General features: G+C 48.3%; 1 protein-coding gene, 1 long non-coding RNA gene and 1 pseudogene across 6 annotated transcripts in view; 2 read left to right on the forward strand and 1 right to left on the reverse strand.

Annotated features, from left to right (window-relative positions):
• On the reverse strand, positions 1-12,350 carry LOC102547383 (uncharacterized). 3 transcript variants are annotated; one of them, XR_015625776.1, is made up of 3 exons: positions 11,842-12,350; positions 5,891-6,055; positions 1-1,665 (listed from the first exon to the last, which is right to left on the reverse strand). It is a non-coding gene; the product is annotated as an uncharacterized LOC102547383 (long non-coding RNA). The 3 variants fall into 3 exon arrangements; XR_015625775.1 differs by lacking the exon at positions 11,842-12,350 and adding an exon at positions 9,656-10,480; XR_015625774.1 differs by lacking the exon at positions 11,842-12,350 and adding an exon at positions 9,563-10,480.
• Positions 5,453-5,516, forward strand: LOC120093920 (U6 spliceosomal RNA; annotated as a pseudogene).
• Apobec3 (apolipoprotein B mRNA editing enzyme catalytic subunit 3) overlaps positions 10,534-24,492 on the forward strand; it is a 19,359-nt gene continuing 5,400 nt past the window's right edge. The window contains exons 1-4 of one of the 3 annotated variants that reach the window (XR_015624118.1): positions 10,534-10,705; positions 13,201-13,357; positions 15,903-16,182; positions 16,321-18,854. Coding sequence is in view for 2 of the 3 variants with exons in the window: in NM_001033703.2 (NP_001028875.1) it covers positions 10,653-10,705; positions 13,201-13,357; positions 15,903-16,182; positions 16,321-16,435 (605 nt within the window). In the remaining variant the exon portion in view is untranslated. 3 annotated transcript variants of the gene reach the window in all.

The following is a 24,492-nucleotide window of genomic DNA, read 5'->3' on the forward strand; positions in this document are numbered from 1 at the left end:
TTTTTTTAAGGTTTATTTATTTTATGTATATGAGTACACTGTAGCTGTCTTCAGACACACCAGAAGAGGGCATCAGATCTCACTATAGATGGTTGTGAACCACCTTGTGGTTGCTGGGGATTGAACTCAGGACCTCTGGAAGAACTGTCAGTGCTCTTAACCCCTGAGCCATCTCTCCAGCCCTTGATTCACTTTTTAAAGTCATAGATACTATGTAATATAATAGCAACCAAGCACACACAAAACAAACCAGTAACTTGAAAGCAGAAGCCCTAGACCAATCAGAATCTTCCTCATTCCTCTCTAAGCAAGGTATTTTAAAAGTGATAGCTTTTTTCTCCCCCCCCCCCCCCAGGCTGAGGACCGAACCCAGGGCCTTGCGCTTGCTAGGCAAACGCTCTACCACTGAGCTAAATCCCCAACCCCTTTTCCCTCCATTCTTAACTAAATATTTTCGTCGGCTAGGTGGTAACCGAATGATAGGGGATAGGCTAGAATTTAGCAAATGGTCTTTTGTGTCCCAGCTAGGACCCTGATGCTAACTTCTACCAGGATGTGTCCCCCTTAGGGTCTGGATATAAAGGTACCTGGCACCCAGTAGCCATTCCCTCCCTTTCCTTGCGGTTTTTACCGGCCCAGGCATTCAGAGAACGTGACTACACCTGAGTGGCAGGGAGACGCGCGAGCTCAGGGTTGCTTCCAAACACCTCCCCCCCCACCACCACCTTTGCATACAGGATGGAGTCAGATTTTCCATCTTTGAGGTTCGCTGTAAACATGTGACTTGCTTTGGCCAATGCGATGTGAGCATAGGTGACATCACTTCCATACAAAAATCTTTAAGCTCCATAGCAATTAGTATTTCTATGTGTTGCTGGCCCACTGAGGGCGTCGTTCCTGAGTGCAAATGCATGATGGGACTCCCGCCCCCGCCCCTGGAATATTTAGCATATGTCGAAAAAGGCGTCCTTGAGTCCAATCCCTTGGTTCTTACAGCGTGACCTAACCTCTGGTGACCCAAAGGAAAGCCACAGGTTAACGGATGAGCATCTATTAATGCTCCCTCTCTGAAAGCCGGCACCTTCCTTCTCGAATCCCAAGTCCGGACCCTTATATTCTCTGCTGCGCGGGATCTTGGCGCCCCCTTACTCAAGCCAGCCTTCCGTTTGCTCCTTTCTAATCAATCACGCATTGGATATTAGGAATATTCTCCGATATTGGTATAGATTCGTAGCTTGCAAACTATTCAATCGCAGTCTTTTATCACCGGAGACATCGCTGGCCCATGATCTAAGTAGTTTGAAATGCCACGGCCCCCGTGCGGTTTAGAGCTCTGAGGTGCATAGCCATCCCAAATCTGCATAATCCTGGCTAGGGATCATCGTAGAGATGAAGGTGGCGGCAGGGATTGCGGCGCCCCGGACCCTGGCGCCCCCTGCAGGCGGCGGCCGGAGAAGCAGCGGCGGCGGGGACAACAAGAGGACCCGCCCTAGTGTCCCAGCCGGCGACTGCGCAGCTGCAGGGTGGATGGCGCGGCCGCATCCTCAGCTGGGCTGTTCTCTCAGAGGCTGGCCCACCAGCGGAACCAACGGAAAATCTGGGGGTGGCTTGGGCCGATTAGAGCGAACCAAGCCTGCAAATTCCATTGTGTTTCCAGTCCCGTGGCTGTAAAACAGGAAGGGAGAAATAGGTCCCGCGGATTGGACGCCAAACTCTGCAGTTTACAGCAGAGCATGAACAAGCGAACTAGGTTGTTTCCCAGGAATGCAGCCCAGAACCCCGACATACCAGGCGGGTACCGTTCTAGTCATGAGAGTCGGCCAACATTGGTCAACATTGGATTGACCCTGATAGCTCTGAAATCCTTGTAGATCAATGATATGTAAATAAAATGGTAGATGATCAATGGGTGACCAATCGATAGTAGATTATAGATAGGTGATAACGTGATACATTGGTGATGTATAGATGATACATGATAGATAATATAGATGATAAATGATAGACAATGGATAGCTAGATGGTATATAAATTATTCAGTTATTGATTCTGGGTGGATAATTCCACATGCTTTCAAGTTCAAAGTCAGCCTGAGTTGACATTGAGACCCAGCCTCAAAACAACACCACAGGAAAAGGCATTGTCTGGTTTGTTTCATGTACTCACTCAGCTGTGCCCTTGCCTCACCATGTGTGTGTGTGTGTGTGTGTGTGTGTGTGTGCGCGCGCGCGCGCGCGCGTGTGTGTGTGTGTGTGTGTGTGTGTGTATTTAAATTGCTCCCCATTTGATATTACCCTGTGGTTTGTTTTTTTTTTTTTTTCCGGAGCTGGGGACCGAACCCAGGGCCTTGTGCTTGCTAGGCAAGCGCTCTACCACTGAGCTAAATCCCCAACCCCTTTTTTTTTATTGTTGGATTTTGACTTTTGTTTTTTGGGGGGGAGTTTTCTTCTCTAAGCTTATTTTGTGAGTTGATTTCTCTCATTTTATTTATTTACTGCCGCTCTCTTCAGACACTCCAGAAAACGGCATCAGATCCCATTACAGATGGTTGTGAGCCACCATGTGGTTGCTGGGAATTGAACTCAGGACCTCTGGAAGAGCAGTCAGTGCTCTTAACCACTGAGCCATCTCTCCAGCCTCTGGTTTGGTTTTCTTGAGACAGGGTTTCCTCTGAGAAGCTCTGGCTGTCCTGTAACTTGCTGGCCTCAAACCCAGAGATACATCTGCCCCTCCCTCCCTGGTGCTGGGACTAAAGAGATGTGCCTGCCATCACTGCCTCGCCTAGTGGCATCTTCCAAAAGTCAGATCTGCTTCCCCAATGTGTTGTTTATTTCACACCCGAACCCATGGCAAGGTGGCTGGGGATGTGGCTGAATGGGCAGAACGCTTGCTTGCCTAGAGTTCACACAGCCCTGGGCTTGCTCCCCAGCACACATACACTAACTATAGTCTTCATAAACACATGATACTATTGGCTAGCGATGAAATGAACCCTCTCCTCTTCAGAAGCAGAGGAAGGACGCCCTTGCTTTGTCATAGAACCTGTTTGGAGATCAAGTCAAGGAACCAGAGGAGAAGGCTGACATTCACAGAGTAGTGATCCCTCCTGGACGCCTGTGAACATGACATCTTTACCAAGTGGGGTCAAGTGGTGATGGATGTAGGTCCTGACAGTTGATGGGTCACATGGGCACTTCTGTTCCATTGTGTAAGCAAGAACATTAGTGGAGTCCCTTTGGTGCCTGATGTGGGCACAAGCTGACTTGTTAACTTATAGCTAAATATAAAGAATGCTCGGCCCTGGAGGGTGGGGGCAATGACTGGAATGTAAATAAATAAGATAATTTTTTAAAAAAGAACACTTGACCCACACATGCTGAGGATTACGTAAGTATTCATGGTTGCCAGGAGTCAAGGCACAAGCTTAAAGCTGAGCACTTGGAAGTTGGAAGCAAGAGGATGGAGAGTGTGAGGTCATCTCCCGCTATGCCGTGAGTTTGAGGTCAGACTGGGCTATATGAGACCCTCTCAACAAACAAACCAAAAGTGGTCCTGCAGAACGTTTCCACAGACAAAAGCACTGGGCATGGTGAACAGAGTTGGATCTCCAGAATCCAAATGGCAGAAAGAAAGAACTGACCTTGAAAGCAGCCCTCTGCCCTCCTGTATGTTACACAGCATGCATGCAGGCATCCATGCACACAGTGTGATGACCATTCTTGGTTGTCAACCTGACTATCTGGAATGAACTACAATCCAGAAACGGAGGACACAGCCGAAATCCCTAGCTTGAGGAAGGAAGACACACCTTCACTTCTGCTGGAAGCAGACACTTAAGGACAATAGAAGATGGAAGGTTTTTCTCTGTCTGCAAGCCCTCTTCCTGTTTGCACATCCATTCCTTTGCTCTTAGTGGAGCAGACTTCTGGATTCCAGCGTATACAGGAGACCTTGTAGGACTGAGAAACTACTAGTTTTTGGACTTTCCATCCATAGCTGCTCACTGATGGATTAGTTGGGCTGCAGACTGTACGTCATTCCAATAAATGAGAGAGAGAGAGAACCCTGACTAGTACACACACACACACACACACACACACACACACACACACACACACACAGAGTCAGCAGTACCTCTGTAACAAATTTCTTCTGTTCTTAAAAATAGTACATTGAAGGGCTAGAGAGATGGGTCAGTGGTTAAGAGCATGGGCTGCTATTCCAGAGGACCTGGGTTCAATTCCCAGCACCCACATAGCAGCCCACCACTGTCTGTAACTCCAGTTCCAGGACTTCTGGCACCTTCACAAAGACACATGCAGGAAAATCCCAATACACATAAAACAAAAAAGAAAGGAAAAACTCTCTTTTGCAAACTGGGTCTGGCGGCACATGTGTTTAGTTCCAACCTTTCTGCCCTGGACGTGCCAAGCTCTGACATCACAGGAAAATGGCAGCAGATTTTCCTCACCAGCCCCACAATGCTGTAAAACTAAACTTCACAGAGAAAGACTTTTCACAGTGGTTGCCCTATTTGGTCTAAGAGCATTGCATTGCAGTGTAACTGTACACTGTGCACTGTGCCTCTGGGCAGAATGATAAGGGCAGGACCCTGAGGACTCTGGGGCCCAAGGACAAGTATTGTACTGGCCCAGCAAGTGCATGCTGGGCTGCATAGCCAGACACACCAGTCTCTACTTTTAAGACAGAGTCTTTTTGTTTGTCTAAGTGGTTCATTGGTTTTTGTTTTGGGTTTGTTGTTGTTTTGTTTGCTTGTTTGTTTGTTTGTTTTTCATACAGGGTTTCTCTGTGTAGCCCTGGCTGTGTTGAAGCTCACTCTGTATACCAGACTGACCTCAAACTCACAGAGATCCTCCTGTCTCTGCTTCCTGGGTACCGGAATTAAAGGCATTCACCACCGCCACCAGGATCTTTTTTTTTTTTAAGACTTAACTTTACCATTCATGATTGTGTGTATGCATTTATGTCTGTGTTCGGATATGAAGGCAGGTGCCCATGGAAGCCAGAGAGGTTGGATTCCCCCTGAGCTGGACTCGCAGGTAGTTGTGAGCTGCCTAAAATGTGTGCTTGGGACTTAACTCTGGTTCTCTGCAGTATATGATCTTAACCACTGAGCCTTCTCTCCACCCCTTGGAACATTCTTGCTTTTACCTAAACCAGCATGCAGCCCCCATGAGCCATTTGTACGTTAAAGATGGTTGTGGACCCTGCACATTGAGAGCTCATCAACTTGACAAAGGGAGGTTCTGAATTGACGGTTCAGGGCTGAGGGCTCATAATGCTTTTGCAGAGGACCAGAGGTCCCCAGGCCCACGATGGGCCACTCACATCTGCTTGTACTCTGGCTCTAAGACTTCCGGTGACTTTGGCCTTCATGGACATCGAAGATAAAGATAAAGAGGAATTGTATATCCGTAAGATAAAGTTTTAAGTGCTCACTTGGGCAGCACATATACTAAAATTGGGACAATACAGAGAAGATTAGCATGGCCCCTAAGAGACAGAGAGAGAGCGGGGGTGGGGGGGTCTTAGGAAGGAAAAATGCAAGCTGGACCTGGTGGCACAAGCCTTTAAGCACAGCACTCCAGAGGCAGAGAGACAGGCAGAGCTCTGTGAGTTTGAGGCCAACCTGGTCCACCTAGTGAATTTCAGACTAGCCAGCACTAAGCAGTAAGATCCTTTTCCCAATTAAAAAAGGGTGGGGGGGGGTGGCTCAGGAAATGTGAAGAGAACAAATAGAAGATAAGTGAGGGACAGAGTAGAGTGACAGATAGAACAGACACCTGCTGTAGAAGACAGTGTGGCAGTGCCCTGCCTCTAAAAAGTTAAAAATAGGACCAAGGAGTGGCTCAGTTAGCGGAGTGCTTACCTGGCAGGCACGACGTCCTGATTCGATCCCAGTATCACATGAAGCAGGCATGGTGGCACAGGTCTGTAACCCAGTATTTGAGAGGTGGATGCAGAAGTTTCAGGAGTTCAATGTCATCTTCAGCTACCCAGTGAGTTCAAGGCTGGCCTGGGTTACTTAGCCTCTCTCAAAAGAAAAGTTGGAAATAAAATGATCACATGACCTGGAAAGCTGAAAAGGGGTTCAAAGAGAAGTTTTTCGGCTGACATTTGTAATTGCATAGATGAAATATGGAGGAAATCCAAATGTCTATCAGCAGATGATGAATGGAGAAGCAGAATTCACACAGTGCACTGCTATTCAGCCCCTCTCAAGCTCCATATACAATCCACAGTGAGCTGGACACTGGGGTCTCCGGCCTCCACTTCCTACTTATTTTTTTTTTTTTTTGGTTCTTTTTTTTCGGAGCTGGGGACCGAACCCAGGGCCTTGCGCTTCCTAGGTAAGCGCTCTACCACTGAGCTAAATCCCCAGCCCGGCCTCCACTTCCTAAGTGCGGAGTTTATGACTGGGAAATGAAACCAGAGTTCACTAAGTGCTAGACGAACATTCTACAGGGCTCAGCTCCAGCCTCAGCCTGTATTTGCCACTAAAGAACAAAATTGGGCTGGATGGTGGTCCACACCTTTAATCCTAGCACTTGGGAGGCAGAGGCAGGTAAATCTCTAAGTTGGAGGCCAGCCTGGTCTACAGAGCAAATTCCAGGATAGCCAGGGCAACACAGAGAAATCTTGTCTCAAAAACAAACAAACAAACAAACAAACAAAAAGAGCACACACACACACACACACACACACACACACACACACACACACACACACACAAACACCAAGCAGGACTGGAGAGATGGCTCAGTGGTTAAGAGCACTGACTGCTCTTCCAGAGGTCCTGAGTTCAATTCCCAGCAACCACATGGTGGCTCACAACCATCTGTAATGGGATCGGATGCTCTCTTCTGATATGTCTGAAGATAGCTACAATGTACCTGAAGACATGAAACAAATAAATCTTAAAAAAAAAAAAACAAAAAAAACAAGCAAACAAAAAAATTGAGCCAAGTACTGTAAAAGTCCAAGAATCACAGAAGGAAGCCCCCAGACTCAAATGGTAAGCAAAGGCAGAATGTTTATTCCGTAGAAATTACTGCCTTTCATGGGTCAACCCCAGACAAAGGCATGCAAGCCTTTTATAGAACACTGGGGGGGGGGGGGGTTAGCTTTAATGGTGGCTGCCGGGAAGTTACATGGGTGGGTTTCTTAGGTGTTGAGGAGATTCTAAGAGCCAGGTCAGCCCCAAGCTCACGTGAAGCCGTCAGTGATTGACAGTCTGTTTTCAGTAGCTCCCTCTGGGGAGCTCAATCTGCTTTCCTTGGAAACTGAAACTTTTTCTATCTTTAGGGTTTATTTTTAGGGGACCTCTCAGTATGGCTGCGCACAAATTTAACCCCAGCTCTGGGGAGGCAGAAGCAGGTGGATCTCTGAGTTCGCGACCAGCTAAATTCCAGGCCAGACAGAGCTACATAAAGAAATCCTGTCTGCAAAACAAGCAAAATAAGGAAGAAAAAACCCAAATGAGACACTTTCTCCAATGTAGATGAACACTAAGGACATTGTGGGGATAAAAAAAAAAAAAAGCCAGTCACAATGGGCTGTCTAGTTTTGTATCAACTTGACATAAGCTAGAGTAACTTGAATGGAGGGAGGGCTGGAGAGATGCCTCAGTGGTTAAAAGCACTGTCTGCTCTTCCAGAGGTCCTGAGTTCAATTCCCAGCAACCACACGGTGGCTCACGGCCAACTGTAATGAGGCCCTCTTCTAGTGTGTCTGAAGATAAGTGCATTCATATAAATAAAGTAGGGGTTGGGGATTTAGCTCAGTGGTAGAGCGCTTGCCTAGGAAGCGCAAGGCCCTGGGTTCTGTCCCCAGCTCCGAAAAAAAGAACCAAAAAAAAAAAAAAAAAAAAAAAGTAAAACACACACAAAAAAAGGAGGGGAGGACCTCAATTGCAAGAAAACCTCTTAAAGATCTGGGTATAGGGGATTTTTCTTAATTAGTGGCTGATATGGGAGGGGCCCAGCCTGATGAGTCTTGGTGCTATCCCTGAGCTGGTGGTCATGGGTTCTATAACAAGGCAGCTGAACAAGCCATGGAGAGCAAGCTCTTCCCTCCAGGTTCCTGCCCTGTCTGAGTTCCTTCCTTGACTTCTTCTGATGATGAAGAGTGATGTGTTCATAAATCAAATGAACCTTTTCCTCCCCAAGTTGCTTAGGCCATGGTGTTTCATCACAGCAATGCTAACCCTAAAATACACAGTACCTAGTGACTTACTGCATCTGAGTTCACAGAGACGGAACGGAGGGGAGGGAACAGCTAGACTTAGTGGCGTTCCAGATGGGAAGCGTCAGAGAGATGAATATGTTCCTGCAGGTGACACTCTATTTAACTCGGCTCCCTGGAGATGGTAGAGAAGCGCCTGAGTGCCCTGTCCGCTGTCACTAACCATGGGGAAATGAACTTGGAGACACAACAGGATGAGGCACAGTGCTGTATCCCCGTGATCCCAGGCCTGAGGAGGCCGAGTCAGGGGGATCTAGAGTTCAAGTTCAGCCTGGTCCACCTAGTGACAGCATGTCTCTTTTCTTTTCTTTTCTATTTTTTGGAGCTGGGGACCGAACCCAGGGCCTTGCGCTTCTTAGGCAAGCGCTCTACCACTGAGCTAAATCCCCAACCCAGACAGCATGTCTCAAAAAGCAGAGCAGAGGGGTTGGGGATTTAGCTCAGTGGTAGAGTGCTTGCCTAGCAACCACAAGGCCCTGGGTTCGATCCCCAGCTCCGAAAAAAAAAAAAAAAAAAAAAAAAAAAAAAAAAAAAAAAGCAGAGCAACAGAACAACCCCACTATATCGTTATCAATCCATTGGTGGTTAAGATGAAACGTGTGTCAACAGATGCCAGGCAGGGTGTGGGGAAAACAAATCATTCACACACTGGCACAGGGAGTACAAAATGGCATAGCGACTGTAAGAGTATTTTGTAATCTCTGATCAAGCCAAACACACAAGGGATAGGGAAATGGCTCAGTCAAAAACTCCCGATTTTTCTAGGACTGTCCCTGGGAACCCCCACTAACAGGGGAAGGGCACACACTAGGACTCTTGGGCAAGGCAGCGGTTTCCAGGCTTACTGAGAGATTAAAACTCCATCCGAGGCATCTCCAGAGCCATCCCATCTCTCCTATCGAAAGAGAGAGGACAGGCTGGAGAGGCAGTTCAGTGGTTAAGAGCACCGACTGCTCTTCCAGAGGTCCTGAGTTCAAATCCCAGTAACCACATGGTGGCTCACAACCATCTGTAATGAGATCTGATGTCCTCTTCTGGTGTGTTTGAAGAGAGTGACAGTGTACTCATATACAAAAGAAAGGAAGGAAGGAAGGAAGGAAGGAAGGAAGAAAGAAAGAAAGAAAGAAAGAAAGAAAGAAAGAAAGAAAGAAAGAGAGAAAGAAAGAAAGGGACAGAGTTTACTCCTTGGCTGCAATGCTGGGTGTTGTTACCACTATGACCTCTGACTCCTTTGGATCTGGGTTTGGTGCATTTTCTGAATCAACTTTTGTTGTATTTTCTTTTTAAATGTGCCTACTTCTGATTGAAGTATTATTTCCCGTTAATGCTGTTGTATCCTGTCCATTTCTTTTCCAAGGCGATAGAAAACTTCACACATTACGTCTCTCACCAAGTTCAACAAGTTTGCTTGTACAGAAACCGGATAGCCTTCCGCCAGCTGGGGGCACTGTGACACGCTCACCCTCCAGGAACTGGCTTCTGTGCCCAGAGCCTCTGTGGAGAGCACAGATTCACCTGCACACATGTATCCAAAACCATGTAAAATTACTTGATGCCTTGCGCATTTATTCCTCCAAAGAACGCTGGATGAACTTCAAAAACCAAAAGCGTGCGCGTGCTTCATTTTCCCGGTCCACGCTGCCACCCTCGAGAGACACAGGTCTGTGGAACAGCAAACTCATACATCGTTGGACATCGCTCTCCCTCATCTGCAAGGACGCGAGCTTGGCTCTGATGCCAGCTCGTCCGTCCACCTGCTGCTGGCTGATCTGAGCCACCAAAGACCCGTTTGAGCTTGGGTCCCCGTCGATCTCAGTCTAGCTCCACACCTGGGGCAGTTGGGAAGTTAGAGGTGAAGGATGCCAAAATCCAAGCCCAGAATTCGAAACGCGAAGCTAAGCTGTCTTCTCCCCTCCTAAGCCGAAGGGAGAGAATCTAGGAGTCCCTACTCCTCACACCTGGAGAGTCAAACCCTTGGTTCAACTGGCAGTTTCGGCTCCAAGCTCTGGGCACAGGCTGGTCTCGGGCGATTGGATGGAGAAGCCTGGGGGCATCCTTGGGGCGTCTCTCCTACCCTCACCGCTCTCGGTACCGCTTCTCGCAACCATCAGTTAGTTTCCCTTTTTCTTTGGGATCCCCGCGGGCCGCTGTCCGGAGGAGTAGGTCTCTGCCAAGCCAGGGGACAGATAGGAGAGAAGGTGGGCAGGAGCCTTCTGGGCTTGATCGCCTAGAGCCCTCCCATTCCGGGAGCTGAAGCAGGAAGAGGGTGGGGCCTGCATTCACATGGCCCGGGGAAGTCACTCGAACTTCTGGGGTCTCCCAAAGCCAGGGCCTGTACATTGGCAGTTGTACAAATGCAACCCCAGGGTCTGGGGCCCAACGCTGGGATGGGACCAGTGTGCCTGGGATGCAGCCATCGCAGACCCTATTCACCGATCAGGTACCGCTGGCCCCACTCCTCCAAAATTTTCACAGCAGTCTCTTCCTGTTGGCCCCCACTGTGCTGCGTGCTGAGCTCCTTAGATCCTTAGATCCCCAGCCCCCGACTCCTACTTCACTCTCTCCAGGATCCCACTCTCCTCGCGGGTCCTTGCTCTGAGCCGCTTCGGTTGCCTTATAGCTGCGTCTAAACTGGCCACCCTCCCTGCACCCCTCTCCACGCCGCCCATATTTCTTCCTGTTGAGAACGCCTTCTCAGTCTGGGGCTGCTCTGCTGTGGGTCTTCCTGCTGATCCAGGGCTGGACTGGGCGTCAAAATTTAAAGAGAAATGCATGGAAGCAGACTTTGGACGGTCGCGTTTGGAGAACTTTCTATGGATGTTCTAGAATATCCGTGCTGGTTTAACCTAACCTCGGGTAATAAAGGGAGAAGAGGGGGACCACTCTCTAAGGCTACGTGAACTACCTTCCCAGAAGTAGCCCCTCCCCGCTGGGAAAGAGTGAAGAGAAGTTCCCCAACACACCCATTGCCCAGATGGTCACTGCGCTTCTTCGCTTCTAGGAACCACACCATTCAGATCTCCTTTGAGAAAAAGAATAGGGGGTGGGGTTGGCACTGGGGAGAGATGGCTTAGCAGTTAAGAACCTTTGCTGCTTCCACAGAGTTCAGCTCCCCAGCAAACACTTGGTGTGGCTCACAACCGCTTATATCTACTGCTCCTGAGGATCCAAGGCCCTCTCCTGAGCCCCAGGCTTCCCAGCCTGCCCATATTAACTCATAGCACATACACACATGTACACACACCCAACGCGAAGAGATGTGAGTGTATTTTAAACCTACGAATAAGAAGAAAGTTATACCCCAAACTACCCACTCCCTTGGGTGACACGCTCACTGATTTCTGTCCTCTCTCCTGGTGCCTGTGATGTCAATTAAAGATTTCTTCGGACAATTTTAAGGGTAAGGCAAAAGATAGACCCAGTGTATTGCCAAGAAAGTGGAGTGAGAGTGGACAGAAAATGGAGACCACTGTCCCGTGTGCGGCCCAGCCGCAAGTGCGTGCGAGCGTGCGTGCGTGCGTGCGTGCGTGGGTGTGGTGGAAATGTAGGCTTTAATTTCAAAGCTAGTTCTTTTACCTGCTGAGCCATCTCCCTGGTCCGTCTTTAGAACAGATGATTCACCTTTCCCTGAGCAACTTTGTTCTGTCCAGTGACGGATAGACCTGTATAGGGCGACGACTGCCATATCACAGAACAGCACGTTCAACAGAAAGCCCTTCGCCAGCCATCAGCCTCCAGGATTAGGGCTCTGAAGCTGGTTATCGGCAGTTATCTGCGAAGAGCCTTGTCTTCTGTGTGTGGCCTTGTAACCAGTCCCAGATGTCACCTCTCCTTCCAGAGTCAGAGATAAGACTCAGATCCCGTTCTTCTGACCAAGGATTGATTGAAGTCTGGCTTTTATTCTACAGGCTGCTGGCTATGAGGGAGGGGTCCAGCCTGGTACCCTCCAAGGCCACTAACCCCTAACCAGCTCTGAGTTAGGGGATCCAGACTCTGTCTCCTGGGTATTAGTTTATTGTGGTGGCAGTGATAGTTGGCTGTTTTGTTGTTGTCGTCGTTGTTGTTCTCATTTTACTTCTTTTGTCCCCACCCCCACACTACCCCCCCGACAGGATTTTGCGATGAACGCTGGCACTATATAGTTCAAGCAGGGCTCAGTCTTGGCATACATAATCCTCTTGTTCCTGCTCCTTAAAGACTTTAGTTACCGGCTTGGGATTTTCCTGTCTGTTAAATGGGAACATCGCCTACAGGGTCAGGGAAGGACTTGATGACTTCAGGTCCAAGAAATACCGAGACAAGTAGATCCCCCATCTGAAGTTTGGGATTTCTCTAACAGTATATCTTGTGTGTGTGGGGGGGGGGGTATATGATGTGTGCACCCGTCTGGAGGCCAGGAGTTGATGTTAAGCGTCTTCCTCAGTTGCTCTCCACTTTATTGAGCTAGAGTCTTTCAGTGAAATGATCTTGTGGATTCCAGCAGGCCGGCCAATGAGCTCTGAGGATCCTCCTATCTCAGATTCCCCAACTCAGGGATAGATTCACAACCCCCTTACTTGGCTTTGACATCTGCTCTGGGAATCGGGACTTGTGTGCAAGCGCTTTACTGACCAGTCAGACAGTCATCTCTCCGGTCTCATTTCCGTGATTTTTCAAACCTCCATCCCACGTGGAGGAGTTGAGTCTGGAGGGAACTGTCACAAAGTGCTGAAGAGTCTTGGACCTTTCATTTTCTCAGGCTTTACAGGACTGGGAGGAGCAGCGTGGGGCCCAAGTTGGAAGGCACCTCTCTGGCGGCAGGATTTTTCTCTTCTCCCCTCAGTCTTCCTGCTTGGAAAGTCCAAAAATTGTCAAAGGTCGAGGGGGGGCCTTGTTCTACTTGGGATCACTCCAGGGCACACTCTGTGATTTCTGCTTTCTCTCTTGTGCCTGCAGAAACCCGCTAAAGAAGTTATATCAACAAACATTCTACTTTCATTTTAAGAACGTACGCTATGCCTGGGGTCGAAAGAATAACTTCTTGTGCTATGAAGTGAATGGGATGGACTGCGCTTTACCTGTCCCCCTTCGCCAAGGGGTCTTCAGGAAACAGGTATTTGCTTGGGGGTGTGGCTCAGTTGGTGGGATATTTACCTGACATTCCTGGGAGTCCTCGGTTCGATCTTCCACAGCATAGGAAAATGGGCACGGCGGCAGTCTCCTGTAATCCCAGAACTCGGGAAGTGGAGACAGGAGGACCAGAAGCTCAGGGTCGTCCTTGTTTATGTGGAGTTTGAGGCCAGCCTGGGTAGTGTGAGATCTTAACTAATTAATTAATTAATAGTAAATAAATACCAAAGGCCTGGGCTAGAGAGATAGCTCAGTGGTTAAGAGCACTGACTGCTCTTCCAGAGGCCCTGAGCTCAGTGCCTAGTAACCACATGGTGGCTCACAACCATCTGTAATAGGATCTGATGCCTTCTTCCGGTGTGTCTAAAGATAGCGACAGTGTACTAATAAATTAAAAAAAAACAAAAAAAACCCCAAAGGCCAGCAGAGGTGACCCCAAGGACACACAAAAAGCATGAGGTCCAGACTTGGTGTCCCCAGAATCCCTGTAAAAGTTAGTTGGGCCTAGAGGCCAGCTATAGCCCTAACCTATGGGAGGAAAAATAAAGGAAACCTCAGAGCAAGCTGGCTTGCGGAGTTAGCTGAGTGGGCAAGCTCTGGGTACCATGTGGGACCCTGCCTTACCGGGGACTGTGAGCTAGACACCCGGGCTCAGTTTCTAGCCCTCCACAAGCACACTCATGAGCACACACATGTTCCCACCGTGGGCACGCACCACGCCCATTGAGAATGCAGAGGCTGAGTGTAGTGGCGCACACCTCTAGTCTCACCGCTCTGAAGGCAGAGGCAGGTATACCTCTGTGAGCATAAGGCTAGCCTGGTCTACATAACCACCTCCAGGTCAGCAAGGGATACCACAGTAAAACCCTGTCTCAAAAAATAAGAATGATGCTGGGTGGTAATGGGCCATGCCTCCCAGCACTGGAGAGGCAGAGGCAGGCGGATCTCTGAATTGAAGGCCAGCCAGGGCTACACAGAGAAACCCTGTCTCGAAAAACCAAAATAAAAAGTTGTTATTATTATTAAGGGCCATACCCCAGCCTTCCCACTAAGCCTGCCGGTCCCAGCCTGGCTACACTCGTGTGCAAGGCCTCTGGTAGCAACTGTGGCTTATGGCTTTGACCAGTACCAACCCTGCAGTGACCACATGAATGTCCTAGTATACTCTTGTCCTCTATCCCCTGGTGGCACGTTTTCTCTGGAATGTTCTAGGAGCACTTTGTGGGAGGCTGCAGGCTTGCTCTAATAGAAGGAATCTAAACCTTCCCAGTGCCTGTAGCTTAAAAATCTGACAGGATGCATAAGGTGAATTTTCCTTCTTTTTTTTTTTTTTTTTTTTTTTTTTTTGGAGCTGGGGACCGAACCCAGGGCCTTGCGCTTCCTAGGTAAGCGCTCTACCACTGAGCTAAATCCCCAGCCCCGCATAAGGTGAATTTTAAGGACTTATTTAATCCAACATGAACAACAGTATTTTACTGCCCAATCAATATAAAATTCTAATTAAATAGCACACACACACACACACACACACACACACACACACACACACACACACAAACTCTGGCACACAGGTATTGAAGTGGGATGTCATTCTATAGCCCAAGATGGCTTCCAACTCCCCTCAATCCTCCTGTCTCAGCCTCTCAAGTGCTGGGCTTACAGGTGTGAGCTACCATGGCGCAAGTCCTTTTCTCTTTGAAATGAGCCAGGAGTGGTGGTGTCTGTAACCTCAGTACTCCAGAGGCTAAGACAGGAAGGTCAGGAGTTCAAGGTCATCCTTAGATACACAGTGAAATGGACACACGCAAAGAAATAAAACAAAAATAGCTTGGCATGGTGGTAAACACTTTTAGCCCAGCACTCAGGAGGCAGAGGCAGGTGGATCTCTGGGTTCAAAGCCAGCCTGCTCTTCAGAGCCAGTTCCAGGATAGGCAGGCAGGGCAACACAGAGAAACCCTGTATTGAAAAACCAATAGATAAATAATAAAAAAAAAATTAAAGGAAAGGCAATGAAACGACTCTGTATTGCACACGTGCTGTAACCTCAGATGAGCCACGTTTCATGGACTTGGTAGCTACCCTTAGCCTGTGTTTGCTTTTTTTTTTTTTTTAAAGATTTATTTATTATATATAAGTACACTGTCCCTGTCTTCAGATACACCAGAAGAGGGCATCAGATCCCATTACAGATGGTTGTGAGCCACCATGTGGTTGCTGGGATTTGAACTCAGGACCTCTGGAAGAGCAGTATTAACCACTGAGCCATCTCTCCAGCCCGTGGCCTGTGGTTCCTTAAGGGGTCTTCTTAGCCCATGTCCTCCACAGCAGATATGGCTGACAGGTAACCAACCAATCCCCCAGTGGACCTGGCTTCAACAGGGCTCAGAGTGCTAGTGAGAGGGGATGCTGAGAATGCAGTTAGTACTAAACCCTGAATGATGAGGGAGGGATGAGACACCCGGTGGAGATCCCCTCCACCCAGAGCCCTGCTCCTTCCCTCCAATCAAGAGTTCCCCTTTGTCACCCAGGGCCACATCCACGCCGAACTCTGCTTCATATACTGGTTCCACGACAAAGTCCTGAGAGTGCTGTCCCCGATGGAAGAGTTCAAGGTCACGTGGTACATGTCCTGGAGCCCCTGCAGCAAGTGCGCGGAGCAGGTAGCCAGGTTCCTGGCCGCACACCGCAACCTAAGCCTGGCCATCTTCAGCTCCCGCTTGTACTACTACTTAAGGAACCCGAACTACCAGCAGAAGCTCTGCAGGCTGATTCAGGAAGGAGTCCACGTGGCTGCCATGGACCTACCAGGTGAGGGGTGGGCACCGGCACCGTAGAATGGCACGTGGGTCTGCCATACAGTGAGGGGGGTGTGCCCAGGGAGCCACCCTAGAGTGACGGTGGAGACTCCTGCGGGGCCTCACTGCTTTCTCTCCTCTTCTCATTCAGAATTTAAAAAGTGTTGGAACAAGTTTGTGGACAATGACGGCCAACCATTCAGGCCTTGGATGAGACTGAGAATAAATTTTAGTTTCTATGATTGCAAGCTTCAGGAGATTTTCAGGTGAGGGGCTTTCTCATGACTGATTACCTTCCCTCTTCTCCCTCCTCCCAGACCTCTTCTTTCTGGGGGGGCGTCTTTACCCACAAGGCCTTCCCAATCCCGTAACCCGGTATCTCCCATCACTGAGTCCTGCTGCAAGCCAATTGGTTTATGTCTAAACATGGAGGCTGGAAGGTAAAGAAACGCCATTGAGGCAGTCTTGGGGGGCTGGAGAGATGGCTCAGCAGTTAAGAGCACTGGCTGCTCTTCCAGAGGACCTTGGTTCAATTCCCAGCACCCATGTGGTAGCTCACAACTGTCTCTAACTCCAGTCTCAGGGGAGCCTCACACATGCATACATGCAGGCAGAGCACCAATGCACATAGAAAATAATTTTTAAAAACATGGCAACCTTAGGTGCCTAGAGGAAGGAGGAGCTGTCAGACCCCCAGCTGCCATGACTTTCCAGGTCCGAGAGGCTGACAGTTTTTCCTCATGCTCTCCCCTGACCTCTCTGTGTGCTGTGTCACCTTCCTTCCTAGTGTCCCTCTGTCCAAATTCCCTCCTCCTATAAGTCTGCTTTCGACCTTGAATGAGGACCCACCTAAGTGGTCAGCCTCCAAATACCAGCTGCATTCTGAGTCCTAACGCATAGGAACCTTGAACTTGCGCTTCTTACACAGCAAAGAGGTCTCTTTGTGGATGGGGAGTACAGAGTCCTTGCCCTGGTTGCCAGCACCCCAGGAGAACCCCTGACCATACCCTGGCATCCTCTTCCATTTTCTAGACCTTACTACATCCTGGGTCCTTCCAGCTATTCACCCACCCTGTCAAATGTCTGTCTAATAAAACGTCTCCCAGAGATGAGGTTCAGGTGGGGTGCAGGTGAGCTGTGAGGACTGGGGACAGAACAGAATGGAGTGACAGGGTACACTTATGTAAGAGGCCGGGGGAGGAGGGTTGAGGAACGAGCTGGGTAAGAGTGGAGCAGGCTGGTAAGGTGGCTCGCTGGGTAAAGGTGCTTGCCAAGCAAGCCTTGTGACATGGCTTTGGTCCTTGGAACCCACATAAAGGTGGAAGGAGAGAAACAGCTCTACAGAGTTGCCCTCTGACCTTCACCCTCAGGCCATGGCAGGTGCACACCTATATCATTCACACACACACACACACACACACACACACACACACACACACACACACATACACACACACACACAGAGTAATAATAATAGTGATGATGATGTTGATGGTGATGATGGTGGTGATGGTGGTGGTGGTGATGGTGGTGATGGTGGTGGTGGTGGTGGTGATGATGGTGGTGATGGTGGTGGTGGTGATGATGATGATGATGATGATGATGACGGCGACGACAGTGGATACTTTTTGAGTTTTTAAGAGTAAAAGGGACAGCCGAGGAAGGCACCTCTGGCAACTGGACAGAATGGGAAGTGAGACCAGGAGGCAGGTATTTGGGGGAAGCTGGGAGAGTAAGAACATAGGCTGGCCATGGACAATAGCCCTTGGCTTCCCCTGATGTTTCATGACACCAAGAGAAATAAGAGCTCAGTTTGACCCAGATGACTAAAAGCTTGCCTGAGCCGCTGTTATGGCCGGAGAGGAGCCAAGGCAGGATGGGGGGGTGAGAGGGAGGAGGAGGAGGCCTGCCAGGGACTGTCCTTGTGAGAGCCAGGCCCTGGGGTGACAGCTTTCACAGACTTCTTTGTATTTCTAATCTGAGGATCCTTAGTTGGGACTTGCCAAAGCAGGCCGAAAGCTTCAGGAAGGTGAACCTGAAGTCCTTGTCCTTATATCTGAGACCTGGCAGGCTCTGTGGGAGTCACCTCTTCCCCACCCCCACTCCTGCTACTTTCCTGGGAACAATGAGAGCCGCAGAAGGGGCAGCTGGAGGAGGAGGGAGCACAACCAAGCAGACCTGGCCAGCCCTCCAGCCATGTTGTTTATTTGCTGTGTAACCTGGAGAGACAGCCTGAGACCTCTTCTAAAATGTCTTCCATTCCTGTATTGTTGGGGTGGTAGATAGGCCAGAAGGAGTTGCCTTCTCCAGGGCCCAAGATGAAATCCTGTGACCTGAACCACACCAAGTGCCAGTTAGGGGTGATCGAGGAGGGCTCCTTCTGCCCCTCCCCCTCCCATCCAGCTTTGCACCCGGCTCTCTTTCTGGCTTCTCTTTTCCTTTTGGATCCTTGTTCTGACTGCATGAGAAGACGTGTCTCTACCTGGGCCTTGCCGTGCTAAGCCAGAGAGAGGATCACAGGAAGGAAAGGAAGGCTGAGAGACTGAGACATCCTAGCCCTCCTGTTCCGGGAATGGCCTGTACATCACTGTCAGGATTTCAAAGGCAGAGTTTACTAAGCAGGAAGTGAAGCCCCCAGACCTGAGGCCACGACCACCCTGCCCAGGACATCCCATGGCAGAGCAGGTTTGTGGGAAGCTTGGGAACAGAGATAGGAATGCAGCATCTGGGAGACAGGCGTATGTATCCCTGTGAGTTCGGGGCCACCCTGGTTTACAGAGCAAGTTCTAAGACCGCCAAGGCTACACAAAAACACTCTGTCTCAAAAAACAACGGAAAGTAAACAGGAGCGCCATCCCATCCAGAGGCCCCAGTAGGCGTGGATGTGGTCACACACAGCTACTTTAGGAGCCCAGTCAGAAACCGGGGACTTTCCCAGGGCCACGGAGGCCCCAAGAAAGGGAAACAAAAGCCCAAATAGTGCCTCTTGTAGTGCAGAGGTGGCCAGAACTAGCCACTTTGTGTCTCCTCCCACCCCAGGTTCCTTCAGAAGACCCCACTGCTTGCCCTCTTCTGGGCTTTTAGGAACCTTGCTTTAATTTGTTTCGTATGTCTTTATAATTTTAAACCCATTTTAAAATAATGGGTTTAGTTATTGTGTTTTTACAAATGTATATTGATGTAGTTGGTGTGCACATGCACGCACACACACCACCAGTGTCCTTTTGTTTCTCTCCAGCTAGACCCTTCCTCACCACAAATAGTCTCTCTCCCCCTTTCACATGTGCACACATACGTACGTATTTGAATGAGGAAGCATGTGGTTTTGCGTTTCTGTCTGGCTTGTTTGCTCAGCAGCATGGTCTCTAAGTCGATCCGTTCACCTGCAAAGCACATGTTTTCTGCTTCGTGACTGAGTAAAATTCCATTGTGTACGCAGCACCCAGGTCTCCATCCATTTATCTGTTGATGGACGCACCTAGGCTGGTCCCCTGGCTTGGCTTTTGTGGATACTGTGAAGGTGCCTCTGTGGTGTGGTGACTTTCCCGTTTACACTCAGGTGTGTCTGGGTCCTAGGCTCTTTTAATTCTTGGTCACTTGAGACCTCCATGCTGTTCTACAGCAACTCCATTAGTGGTATATTTCTACTCACAGAGGAGGGGCTTCCTCCCATACATCCTTTTCTCCCCAGAATTTGGTGTCATTCTTTTTTTTTTTTTTTTTTTTTTTTTTTTTTTTTTTTTTTTTCTTTTTTTCAGAGCTGGGGACCGAACCCAGGGCCTTGTGCTTGCTAGGCAAGCGCTCTACCACTGAGCTAAATCCCCAGCCCCTCTTTTTTTTTTTTTTTTTTTTTTTTTAATTTAATGTTTTGTTTAACTTTTTTAGGCAGTGCCTCTCACCAGGTAGCCATGGGTAGCCTAGAGCTCACTATGTAGACCAGGCTGGTCCCAAGTGCTAGGATTTGCAGGCATAAGCTATTGCTGAATGAGATGGAAATTCAATATATATGGGTGTGAGGTATATGTGCATATGGTTTCACATGCTCACAAACGTGTGTGTGTGTGTGTGTGTGTGTGTGTGTGTGTGTGTGTGTGTGTACTTGAGTGAATGTTGGGGAGGACTGAGGAATGATGGGTGCCTTGCTCAGTTGCTGTACCTTAGCTTTTGGGCCAGGCCAGGCCATGAGTTGGCCACATGGTTGGGATAGCCAGCTACAGAGCTGTGACTACAGCCCATCCCTGTGTGGCTGGCTTTTTAATGTGAGAGCTGAGGAGCCTCAGGTTTGCACTGTAGGCATTTCACCAACTGTGATAGCCCAACCTCAGAATGGCTTCATTTCTCATTTACTGATTGGATGGTGGGTTTTGGTGTCTAATATTTTTAGTTTAGTTTTTTTTTAACCTTTGATATATGAATCCCTTGTTACATGAATGACTGGCAAAGATTCTCTCCCATTCTATAAAAGCGCCTTGACCCTTTTTTGTGTTGTCTTTGTGTATGGGTAAGTGGGTGCCACGGCGTACATAAGGAGGTCAGAGGACAACTTATGAGAGTCATATCCTTTCTTACACCTTGTGACATATGTACACACTTACACACTCATACTACACACCACACACACACACACACACACACACATACACACACTCTGGACACCGGCTCCTTCAGGTACTTTGGGGAAGGCCCTGGTTCTTCAAGGGTGCCAAGTTAGGAGAAAGAAGGGCAGGGAGGAGGCAAAATTCCCCAGTTCCCACGTACTGCACCAAATGCTACATGGGGACACACACACTCACATACACACACATACACACTTACACACATACACATATACACAGACACTCACACGTACTATCACACACATACACACATATACATGCAGACACATAACCTCACACATACACACACACTCACACACACACTCATGCACATATATTCACACACATACACACATGCACACTCACATACACTTACACACATACACACACATATACACACACGCACACATACATACACACACTCCAGACACATGCATACACATATACTCACACATACACACACACTCTCATGCACACATACACACACACAGTCACACACATACTCAGACACATACATGCACACACTCTCACAGATGCCGTTGCATACGTAACAGTGAAATCCTTTTTTCTAGAAGGACCTACCTAATGCTAGGTGTGGTGGCACAGAGCTTTTGTTTGTTTTGTTTTTTTCTTTGAGATTGCCTCTGCCTCCCAAGTGGTGGGATCAAAGGCCTGGGCTGCCACCGAACTTCTGCGGTGCATAGCTTCGATCCTGGTAAAAAAAGGATGGATCTCTATGAGTTCAAGGCTAAGCTGATCCAGACCCTGTTTTTAAAAACAAAGTCACAAGCAAGGATGGGCCTAAGTGGATTGTGTGTCCTTTTGAGGGAAAAGCATGACTCCACGAGCGGTTTACTGTTGGAATAGGGCTGTCCTGTGCACTTTGGATGTTGTAGGCCCCATCAGAGGCAGCCCGTTCTCCCCTGGGTTCTGGCTGCCCTTTTTGCCCTTTTGTCATTCTGGGTTTCGGTTCACAAGCTTTGGCGGTTGGACGCGCTGAAGGAGACTTGGTTTCGTCAGTTTTGTATGCACTGCTCCTATGCTGTGTGTGCACTCATGCATGCATGCATTCGCCTGTGCCTGCACCCACGCTATTATGGTTGGGGAGGGGCTTGGCCTCACGTCAGTCCTTGGGTTATAGAACGTTACCGTCCAGCAAGATCTGTCGAAGATAAAAGTTTGGGGACGGCAGGGAAGGCTTGGTGGTTAAAAACACGCCACCTGCTCCTGAAGAGGGGCTTGGCACTCACACCAGGCAGCCCCTGTGCCACAGACCACCCAGGGGAGTGTGTCAGCAGAGGGACCAAGGCTTGGATTTCAGGTAGGGAACGGATTCCGTGCGTACGACAGACAGACACAAACTCGAGGTGTGTGCTGCTGCGAAAAGCTTTACTTCTTGGCATAGACTTAAGCAGTTAGAACAGGTACATCATAATTGGCAATCATCCAGCTCTTATTCATCACCCCACCAAATGTCCCTTGCAAGGAGGAGAGCTGAACGCACAGTCCAGGAAACAGTTCTCAGCCACAGACAATAGTTTAGAAGACTGCAGTTATACTGTCAGACTTGGGGGCACCAGATATGCATTCAACATTTACCTTTATTTTAATAAAGTTTAAACTCTATGTTTATGGACCCTCAGAATAATACGGAAACTTTTGTGACCATTCTATAATTTCTTTCATTTCTTGCTCAATGTTACCTTCTCTTTTCCTTCTAGTTAACTCTTGATAAGTTTGCTCAACTTGTTGGAACTTATCCACGGTCTTTCTAAAAGAGTCACTACGATTCTGAATCATGCTAAACAAAACTTTCCCAAAATGGGGGAAAGGCTTTTCTGGAACAGTCATGCTCTTAGTAGCTGCAATTGATTTCTCTCCTATTTGCTGGGAACTAATGGGTGCAGCAGTAGAATTCATCACAGCCTTTGAGTTCGTCAGGATCATGATGGTGTGAGACGTTTCCGTCTCTGAACTTTCAGTTCTTGAGACATCTAAAGGTACACGACCATCTTCCCACACTGCTATATTCTTAAAATCAGATATTGTTGACAGACTTAAAGTTGCTGAGATCACCAAGGCTAGAACACAGAAGGCACCTCCACCGCAAGCATAGACCCCAGTCATCATCTTTTTGTAGGGAGACAGCCAGGGACCTCCAGGAGGCCAAGCCATTCCAGGCACATGCCTCTGTTCTGGATAGAAACGAAGCACAAGAGCTTCAGGTCATACAGGCTCCACTGGAGTGGGTGTGGCAGTTCCTGGTTTTTTGTTTTTAAGACGAAGCTCCAGGATATCTGGCCTGATGGTATGGAGGGACTTCAGGATCAGCCAAAAAGAATAGGGAAGATTAATAATACAACAATCATGAGCCCTGACCCTACGGCTGCGAAGATGCAATACTGAATCCAATCCATAGGATTCAAAGCTTTTAAACTTTTAGTAAATGATGTTGCAAGTTTATCCACGTTCCAGGCATCTAAATGTCTCTGACTCGTGGCTGTAATCTGTTCCTGTAATTGTTGCAAGTCATAAGAAATATTTGTATCCTTCCAAACTCCTAGGAAATGAGCTTTAGTTCTACTCCAATTCTCTGATTCATTATAAGGTAAAGGAGTCACACAGATATAATGAAAACTAGAGTGACATCTGGTGGCAAGCCTGGTCTTAATAGAATCAATATCTTGTCCTAATTCTAAAATCACCTCTTCTAAGGCATTAATTCTGGCTTCTCATTTTCTTTTCTTTTCTTTCTTTTTTTTTTATATAGTATAGAATAGAGTTTATTCAGGGCATGGGGAGGGGAGTTAAGATGGTAGCAGGGGCAGGGGCGGGGGGGGGGTAGAAGAGTAGAGGCCGGTCATGGGCATGTGTAGAGAAGGTGGAGGGGAATGGGGAGAGAATGGAGAAGGGAATAGAGTAAGAGTAAGAGAACAAGAGAGAACAAAGAGTGCTTCTAATTTTCTATCAATAAGGTGTTGCTCTGAGAGGGCCACAGAAGTATTTCTATATATTTCATTAACAAAAGTAGCTGTCTGCATCTCTTTAACTAAAGCCGTAGTGGATACGGCAAAGGATGTCAGGATAGCAATCAATGCCGAAATTCCTAAAATTAAGGCGGCCACAAATCTCTTAGGTCTAATTAAGTCATTAATGGTTTCTAAAGCTTGTAATCCAGAGTTATCAAACCAAGGATCAGAGCCCAAGTCTACTGGCAGCATAACATAAGCAGGTCGTTTTACAGTCAACATAACAGCAAATTCTTTATCCAATCCAGAGGAAACACAGTTAGACAAAAATACAGGCTTCACAAGTCACGTGATAAGATCCTCCACTATGGCTAATAGTCACCATTTGTTTATGTCCAGACAACATAGCAAAAGGATACGCCACACAGGCCACTGCAGCGAGCGGTGAACTTACTTGCGCTTTCGGTTTTCGAGGCAGTACCATGTTAGCGGCCGCTGCTAGACAAAACAGATCTGGATGTGCAGTAGTAAATCCTTTGTTTGGGTCTTTGTGGATCCAAACAGGCTCGACCCATCCTGGTGTGAACCACCTCCTAACCGGGGCATAACCAGTGGGCTCATACCCTTCAAACCTCTGAGAATTATTTTTTAAATATCCTAAATAATCATAATTTGGAGATGACACAGAAAAGTCCCAGATCTCATCGAAAGCACCTACTGGATGGAACTTGGTTCCTGTGTGAGGGAATGAATCCACAC

This window comes from Rattus norvegicus, chromosome 7 (assembly GCF_021556685.1).
Source record: "Rattus norvegicus strain SHRSP/BbbUtx chromosome 7, alternate assembly SHRSP_T2T, whole genome shotgun sequence".
In the NCBI taxonomy this organism is placed as follows: Eukaryota; Metazoa; Chordata; class Mammalia; order Rodentia; family Muridae; genus Rattus; species Rattus norvegicus.